Source organism: Rhagoletis pomonella, unplaced genomic scaffold (genome assembly GCF_013731165.1).
Source record: "Rhagoletis pomonella isolate Grant_MI unplaced genomic scaffold, Rhpom_1.0 Rhpom_scaffold_06390, whole genome shotgun sequence".
NCBI lineage: Eukaryota > Metazoa > Arthropoda > Insecta > Diptera > Tephritidae > Rhagoletis > Rhagoletis pomonella.
In genome coordinates, this window is record NW_023464922.1 from 1 (window position 1) to 9,713 (window position 9,713).

The 9,713-nt window shown below is 36.6% G+C and overlaps 1 protein-coding gene across 2 annotated transcripts; it reads right to left on the reverse strand.

Moving 5' to 3' along the window:
• Nucleotides 1–17: 17 nt before the first annotated feature.
• Nucleotides 18–9,402, reverse strand: LOC118755489 (metastasis-associated protein MTA1-like; the record flags this gene model as incomplete). Of its 2 annotated transcripts, none has more annotated exon segments than XM_036490321.1 (11): nt 18–1,818; nt 5,678–5,793; nt 5,854–5,981; nt 6,082–6,624; nt 6,719–6,969; nt 7,038–7,234; nt 7,301–7,576; nt 7,914–8,102; nt 8,188–8,508; nt 8,634–8,860; nt 9,295–9,402. In XM_036490321.1, coding segments are annotated over 11 exon segments (2,525 nt in total), but the record flags the coding sequence as incomplete, so codon positions are not given.
• Between the last annotated feature and the right edge of the window lie 311 nt (nt 9,403–9,713).

A 9,713-nucleotide genomic window follows, 5' to 3' on the forward strand; every position in this document is an offset into this window, starting at 1 on the left:
AAAATACTCTCCATACTTATTTGCTCCTTTGGCCGTTGCAACGAAAAAAAAAAAAAAATGTTGTACAAATATAAGAGCAGAATTTATGTTTTTATTTCTACTGCTGTGTAAGCAATTCATTATCTGTGTCTTGAGGAGCATCGAGTCTATATGCGTTGCCCCTCTTTCAACCTTTGCGATGAGCTGCTGGCTACGCCCTTCGTTATATTCGTTAGCAGCAAACAGCACATGAATCATTTTAGTATATATAAATCAATAGTTAATAACTTCAATTCTTCAAATTCAATTTTTGTTCTAGTTATATATTACTGTATTTCACTTAAAATATATTGCGACCATTTCAAAGAATCAAAATAATACGATATTAACACAAAACGACTTTGCAAGTTAAAAATTGTTCATGAAACTCAATTGACATACATACATACATTTTTTTTACGATTTGATGAAAGTTAGTAAATCTAGACGAAATTAAATGGTTGCACATTTCTTAATTGACGTTTTGAAAATTTTTTAACTTTTTCTTTTCATTTTCACGTTTTTTACATTTTAAAAACACATTTAGCATATCGTGACACTTTTAGTTTCACATTGCAATTGTACAAATTAATAAAATTCTATAGCAAAGCGTAAAGTACTTATCGAACTAAGGAGAAAGGATGCAATAATCAAAATAGGAATATACATTTCATGCAAAATAAAGTACTTAAACTAAAATCAGATAAAAATTAAAGGCAAAATGTTGAAGAGCAGGCTATTTTACGCAGAATAGTATGACAAGGCATATTACAACATAAGCAGTAGAATGGCCGTTGACAAAGCTGTACAGAACTAAGGCTACCATGACCGATCAGAAAAGGTTTACGCAAAAATGTCTGTTCAATTTTACACTTTCTTTTAAATAACCATACGGCTGCGGCTGTAGTTACGGATATAAATTTAAGCTGAGATTATGCCATATTCCGTGAATTCCGAAATATCATATCAACATACATATATTCGATACATACATGCCATGCGTATGTGTCTAAGTGTTGAGATGACTTATCTTAAGTATGTATTAATTTTTTTTCTATGTATATTTTAATTATTTAATTACACACTATTAAAGTTGTAAATATGTAGCTGTATCGTTGTCAATATTTTCTTGCCGCCATTTTCGGCAACTCTTCCACCGATCAATCTATTTATGTATGTACTACCCTTACTCAATCATTTGAATTGCTTTCTTCTCTATTTACAGACACACACGCACATACTGCCCTCGCCAGTGCAACTGCGCAAGCGTAACTGAATGCATTGGCAATACGCAAGATTTGCGCCCTTTCAGCATCCTCACCACAACATTAAAATACATAAGACTCGTATATTCACCATCTATGATTAGAAGCTTAATTCACAAGCATTTAATTCAGCAATGCATCCATAGTGTATGGAAATGGTGGTGGGGTACGCTGTGGTGTTGTGGTTTTGCTTTGAGTTTGTAGCTGTTGTTTTTGTATTTGCCGTGACTGTTGTTGCTGTTGTAGTGGTTTTTCATTGCGTCCCATAGACGTAACGGTTGTGCCAGTTTCTGTAGATGTCACTGCGATCGTTTTTGCTACTGCTGTTGTCGTTGTGCTCGTTGTGGTTGCTGCCACTGACGACGGTCAGTCGAGTATTACAACTTGCGATTCGATTTGTCTGCTCATCACCATTGACGGTGCAGTCACAGCATGTGCCATCTGTGCAATTTGTTGTGCCTTGATTGGTAGCTCTCGCCACGGTTTACGTGCAACACGTCGCAGGTCGGTAGGGGAAAGTGTTTTGCGCCATTTTCTGAAAATGAATTGAATCGTAACATAAACTTCAAGACTTTAAAAACTGTGATTTTTATTATTATGAGCAAAAAATACTGCATTTTCTCTACATCTTACTTTTAAGGCAATGTTGGTTGTACATACATATATCTACCTAGATTATATTAGATTTGTTAGAACATGTGCACTGCGACCCTAGGTCTATTGTGCCTCTGCTTTCTGAATATTCTTCACTGTCAGAAAATATATATTTTAACCAGGGACGTGAATCGGTTGTGGACCGGAAAACCGCTTTTTCTCTTAATTAACTGAACTATTAACCGAACCGAAATTTTCCACATATGTTTGATCCGAACTGAAAACCGAACCACTTTCCATAAAGGTTTAAAGGTTCGTTTCAACCAATTTTCAATAGATAAATGCACCCACTATTTTTTCGTTTTGTTAAACATGGTAATACCTACCGCTTTGACAAACCAATCCAAAAGTGCAAAAACGGTTCAAACCGCTGAACCGAACCGACCAAATTTTTCATCGGGTTCAAATCCCTGATTTTAACTTATTTGATGTACATCCTATGTGGTATATTTTTACTAAGTACTTCGGTATTTACCTAAGTAAAACAAGTAAAGAAGTATAAGTTCGGGCGAAACCGAATTTTATACACCCGGCGCTGTTATCAAATATTGACGTCTCAACTTTCTCTCTACTACCTTTACATGATAAGCAGGGGTGTTTTCCCCGATTTCAAACGTTTCCTATAATATACTGACTTAATGAAATCAGTTTTCGTATTTCTGTAAAATACCTTTATATGGGAGGTGGGCGTGGTTATTGCTCGATTTCAAAGATTTTCAACAAATTTCCTACTTGGACCCTAAGAAAGGATCGGACCGAGTTTGGTAGCGGCTCCAGAGATACAGTATTTTATCATAAGTGGGCGGGGTCACGCCCATTTTCCAAAAATTGTATACTAATATTAGTTTTTACCCTAATTCCACTTCACATACTAATTTTCAACAATTTCGATTGAATATTTACTGAAATATCGCAGTTTTTGCATTTTTCGAAAATACTGTTATATGGGAAGTGGGCGTGATTACAGTCTGATTTCGCCCAATTTCAATGCCAACCTACCTTGGCTAAAGGGCAACCTACATACAAAATTTCGTTGAGATATCCCAATTTTTGCTTGAGTTATCGAGTACACGGACGAACGGACAGACATCGATCGACTTCTCGTTTCATTCTGATCATTTATGTATACATTTGTCTATATCTATATCGATTCGTTTTAGCTGTTACAAACAACCGTTATTTTAACAAAATTATAATACGCGTGCGTTCGGGTATAAAAATACACGAAGTAAAAAGTGAATCAGCAGAGTTGATGGATTTTTCCGGAGTTAGGCAAAAATTTTAGGCAATGCGGTATCAGATATTTTTATATATATAATGGCCCGTATGAATAAAAACGGAGCAATTGCTTTTTCTTAAAATTTCATACCTGTTACTTCACTTTTGTTTGAATAAATCGAGTAAAAGTTCTAAAATTTTAAGAAAAAGCAATTGCTTATTTTTATTCATACGGCCCAATCTCTCCTTTTTAAAAACGTAATCAGTGTCAAATTTGTATTTCAATAAAGTTATTTAGTTTTATATCATGATTGCTTTTTAAGTAAAATAGAAAAAGCTACAATGTTTAAGCTTCATTGATGTGCCAAGTCAGCGGCACTAACCGCTGAGCTAAGCACATTCCTTAAACTCTTGTTGCTTATCCTTTTCCTTATACAACTTGCACTATGCAGAGCGGCTGCTTCGACGCTATGTCAACTTGACAGAGTGGTTGCTATTATTAATTATATATTAATTAGAATTATTGTTATAGTTTTAGGCAGGCTCATCCTAAACTACTTCTTTCTCAAATTTGTATTTCTATCTACATATATACAAGTTTATGCAAATACTATTTTTAGGCTATTTATCTTGCATATCATCACCCTTATGCCAAAAGCATGAATGTGCTAATTTATCAGTTTTGAGCTATTGGGTTGACTTGATTAACCTTTGAATGATCTATGTACCAAAACCCAGAATGCCATGCATAGACGAAAATCACATGTAAATATATATATATATATATATATATATATATATATATATATATATTTTCTGATCCCATGATCGGATCTAAACCAGATCAGTATTGGACCACCTCTGAGACACTACCTTTCCGATGCAAAAAGACTTATCGAAATCGGTTGACGTGGTCCAGAGTTATGAGGTAACATACATAAGAAAATAAATTAAAAAAATATTCCGGCGAACTGGTAACCTCCTCCTTTTCGGAGGTCGGTTAAAAACAGTTAGAATTTTATACACCGTATTTTCATATCGCTCACAACCCAAAAATGAAATTTTTCAATTCAGACGCGATTATGAAATGTTATGTAATTCGCAGCAGTATATAGAAAATTCCAACTGCTGAGCGGTGACAGTTTTTATACCCGAGCGCACTTGTGCACAAGGGTATTATAACTTTGTTCACATAACGGTTGTTTGCAACAGGCAAAACGAATCGAGATAGATATAGACAAATGTATACATAAATGATCAGGATGAAAAGAGAAATCGATTAAGCGGTGACTGTCTGTCCGTCCGTCCGTCCGTCTGTCCGTCTGTGCACACGATAACTCGAGTAAAAATTGAGATATCTTAACGAAACTTGGTATGTGCACTTCTTTCGGGCGTAGTACGGATGGTATTGAAAATGGGCAAAATCGGATAATAACCACGCCCACTTCCCATATAACGGTAATTTCCAGAAATACGAAAACTGCGATAGTTTCGTAACTACTGAAGATAATTCACTCAAAATTGATATTTATAATAAATTCTAGACGAAATATAAGAATATTAACATTTTTTTGAAAATGGGCGTAGCCACGCCCACTTATGGTTACATGTGTATATCTTGGTAACCGCTGCATCAATTTATTCCAAACTTTGCACAGTTGTTGGCCTTGATACAGCATACTAAATGGCCGAAAATTTTAAAAATTGGACAATAACCACGCCCACTTCCCATATAACGGTAATTTTCAGAAATACGAATACTGCGATATTTTAGTAACTACTGAAGATTATTCACTCAAAATTGATATTTACAATAAGTTTTAGACGAAAAATAAGAATATTATAAATTTTTGGAAAATGGGCGTAGCCACGCCCAGTTATGTTTACATGTGTATATCTTGGTAACCGCTGCACCAATTTCTTCCAAACTTGGCACAGTTGTTAACCTTGGTATAACATACGAAATGGCCGAAAATTTTTAAAATAGGACAATAATCCCATATAACGGTAATTTAGAGAAATACGAAATCTTCGATAAATCAGTAATTATTGAAGCTAATTTATTCAAAATTGATGCTTGCAACAATTCGTTACCAAGAAATACGTTTAGGATACAATTTTGAAAAATGGGCGTGGCACCGCCCACTTATGATCACATATATGTATCTCGGTAACCGTTCTACCAATTTGTACCAAACTCGGTGTGGTTATTGTACTTGCCACATAGAAGCAAAACGTTGAAACTTATTGAAATCGAACTAAAATTACGGCCGCTTTTCATATAACAGTAAATTTCAGATATGCTTGAAACTTCAATATTTCGAAATTTAAGGACGCTAATTTACTCAAAATGGATACACCTCGGTTTACCATGTAGCGGTAGCTTTCGGAAAGGTGAAAAACATATATTTAATACTTGCGCCGGGTATTTAATGTTCGGCTCCGCCCGAACTTAGACTTTTTTACTTGTTACTAGATGAGATTCGCAAATTTTTTCTTCCTAATAATGAACTCTAACTTACTTGCTGGTATCTGAAGCTCTAAAATAATAGTCATCTGGTGCATCTACCCAGCTAATGACCTGCTTGCGTCCGTTGCCGATACGCCCCATTTGTGCTAACTTCGGTTTACCGTTTAGCTGTAAAGAAAAATTTGTTTAAAGCATATTCTATAGCATCAATAAAAGTTAATTAATTACGTGATGTCTCGTCAAGGTATGACCGGCAGCGGCCATCATTGCGGCAAATTGTTCATTGCTTGGGCGATGGGATGGCATGGGATCCTTATTTGGACGCTTAGTCGGCGGATATGCAGGGTAAAGCATTCCTAGCAAAAATGAAAGCAAAAATAGATTAGTTATACGTAAAAATTATTAAATACATCTTCGTGGCTGTGTAATTTGGATTACACAATTCACACTCATTACCATCCGCTGCCTCCTCGTTCCGGTCACGGCCACGCTTGCGCCAACAGTCGGTACGTCGCGCTGCTGCAGCTCCACCGCCCGTAGCAGGCGTTGGAACTGGCGGCAATTCCTTAATCGCTCTTGAACGTTCTACTGCTGGTTTGGTTGCCGATGGAGTTGTATTAACTGCTGTTACCTTGGGAGCTGGCAACGGTGAAATTGCAGGTACCACTGTAGGTAATACTGCAGCAGCTACGGGGGCTGTTACTATCGGCGCTGGCGCTGGTAAAATGGTTAAGTCCTTCTCGGGCTCCAAAACTTTATTGGGCACACGATCGTACAATAAACTGCCATCTGGTGCTTTTGGAGGCTTGGGGAAATAGACCACATCGGGTTTTGGTATTTTATCCTTTGGTGTCAACACTAACCATTCGTGTGGTCCAATGCCCGGTGAGCCCAAACGATTTGCGATTTTAGTAACGCTGCCACGTTCTCGCTTTTTCCTTTTTATCAGAAGAATTCTCTTTATATCAGCAGCGGTTTTATCATTTATTCGATTTGTAACTGGTTTAATTTTATAAAAACAACAATATCATTAGAAATGAATTTTAAGACTACGGGAACTGTATGTATGTACGGTTGACTTAAGGAAACTTACATTCTTGTTTCACCAGTAGCGTGTTGATCGCGAACGACGTTTGACGTGCTGCCTTCTTGAATTTTATACAATTTCGACAGAGAACGCGTGCCAGACGCGTCATTGCATTTGTGTGTAGATAGAAGGCGGTGCGAGTTTTCATGATGGGCCGTGGTGAACCCGAGCTAATTGCGATACCATGCGCTTGATCGAAGTGGCGCGCTAGATGAGTTTTTAATTTAAATTCTTTGCCGCAATTGACCATAGGGCATCTAAGTGACAAAAACGAGTTCGAGTAAGTATAAAATGTTGTATTCTAGGACTTGACTTAAGTACATACTTGTGCATTTGGCGATTAGATAAATCGCTCACTTTTTCGGTGTCGATTACATCGACCACAACGGGGGCTTTCTTTTTAGGTTCAGGTTCGACTTCGAGCTTAGCCGCATTCCTTAAGCCACCATACTTCTTCCAATAGTCCCAACAATTTTGACAGAGACGACACATGCCGTGACCACTGGCCGTCCATGGATACCACTAAAGATAACAATAAGGAAATATGGTTTTTGCTTACAGTTGTATATTGTATGATTGCTTGTTTACCTGTGAAGATTTAACAGTTGAGCAAGATTCACATGGTTTGCCAATGTTAGAAAGATCAGCACCACCATTTGTTGTTCCATTATATATATTGGCACCTCCTTTTATTGAGATACCGCCGCTTCCACCTTTGTTTACCTGGTTATATTGCGGCACGTAGACTTGTTTTAACTTTAGTTCCGCCTCAACAGCCTTCACGCGCTTCTGTTGCACATAACGATCGGTCGTCTTCCACATATAATAGTATTCAATTATCTGTTTTAGAGTTTTCCAAGGAAGCTAAAATAAAAAAATGTCAGCGTTTATTGGGAGAATTCTAATACGAAAAAAATGCACATCTAAAGTATAAAGAATAACTAAAGTTTAACCAAATTTGATAAATTCGTACTTTTATCATTGAGAAAGAATTTAGTAGATATTTAATTCATAAAAAAAAAATTAATTATTGGAAATTATAAAAATCTTTAAACCGTACGAAAAACATGTGGAAAACAAGTAAGTAAGTAGTTCGGGTGAAACCCCGAACTTCATTAACCCAGCGTAGGTAATCTTCAAATTTATTTTCCATAATTTCATCGTCAATAAATGTATTTAAAAAAAAGCATAATATACTTACAAAGTCCTGTCGAATGTCATTAAAATCTTTGCCATATTTGTCCAACGCCTCTTCGAATAGATTCGCCTCTGAGGCACTCCAATCTTCGATTTCGTCGCGGCAGAGTACTGGCCCAGTGGAAGGAACTAACGAACACATCGCCTCTTCAATAGAGTAATTGTGCTTGTGCAGCGTATCCATGGCATGGAACTGATAGGTTAAATAAGTAGTTTTAACACAATAAAATTAACCGCTAGAACAGTAAAAATGCAATGAAATAAAAAAAAAAATGTACCAGTGTTATGTCACGGCTAGCTGCTGCGGCTGACATATGCAAAGACGGCTGCTTCACCGAACTGCTGCAGTCCAGTGCGCGGGCGAATGTGCCTATCGAGCGCGACACCACCAAAAATTGGTCGATTTTGCGATCGTTTAGGTTATGCTGTGACGTCCACACCAATGTTTCGAGATCTTCTAACTTGCGTTCATCGCTGGAGACATCTTTAAGTTTGGCAGGAATTTCACTCTGATAGCGACTACCTACACGTATTTCACCCTTATCGGCGAGTAGCGTCTTCTGATTAGGATCGAAGACTAAGCAGTAGAAGAATGTATCCTAGATATGAAAGAATAAAAAAAAAACATGAGAGCTCATAACAATATTTATGAATGTTTAATGAAAATAAATTTCTACAGGCAGGACTAAGTAGTTAAGCGTACGAGGCGAAATTTACGACTCACGTCTTTACTGAGATAGCTTTGCAGGGACTCCGTTTCGTTTAGCAGCGTAACCGAGCATTTGCCACGAATTTGTGTGGCAGGCAGTGCCTCGACTTGGCGTGACAAAAACAGCTCACGATGTTTGATCTGGTAGCGTTGTTTAGCCGTAAGTGGTTCGCCCTTCTCTGCAGATGCTGTACCGCCGCCCGGACAATGATGTACGGGACTGTTGAGTACCTCATCCAACGCTGCTACAAATGACAAAACATACACGCAAAACAGTTTAATTGAAAGTTATAGGTATACATACATATGTTTGTATGTATGAATGTGTGTACATCATATTGAATTTATTGACATATATATATATATGTACATATATAATTCGATCAGTAGAAAAATACAACGAAGCATACGGATTATCATAAATCTAACTCACAACTGAAAAGTAAGAAACAACAAGAAAGTGCCATATTGAAACTAAATTACCCACTAATACAAAATAAACTAAAATCAAAGTAAAGCGCTATGAAATGTGGAAAGTATAATTTTAGGCAATTTTTTGCATAACAACATAAAAGCATACATACGGCATTATGGCACTTTCAACTTTAGTTAAATAATTCTTCTAAAAATTGTATGATACACTACTATGAAGTTGAGTGATTGAATTAGTTGGTACCTATCGAAGGATCTAGTACGGCTTGTGCGGCCTGCTCTTCGCCTACTGGTGTTCTAAGCCATGTTTTCTTCAGCTTCGTAGCCAGTGGGGAATCTTCAGCGGTTGCCACTATATTCGATGAGGATAAGGAGGAGGATTTAGTGAACATTTTTAAATGCATTTTATGTGCAAGGTAATTTAATTGTAATATGTATAAGGTTTATGTTAATTTTTAAGTAAGAAAATTGCTATTGCACTGCCAGCACAAGAAAATTAAAAACCAAACTAATTCCTATAATATAGAAAAAAAAAAATACGTAAAGATTAGAAAGAAAATAGTATTTAGTGGAGAATAATATCTCGAGTCATTATCATAACCAAAAATATACAAATTTAAATCAATTAAAAATTCAACAGTTGTACATGCAAGCAGCACCATT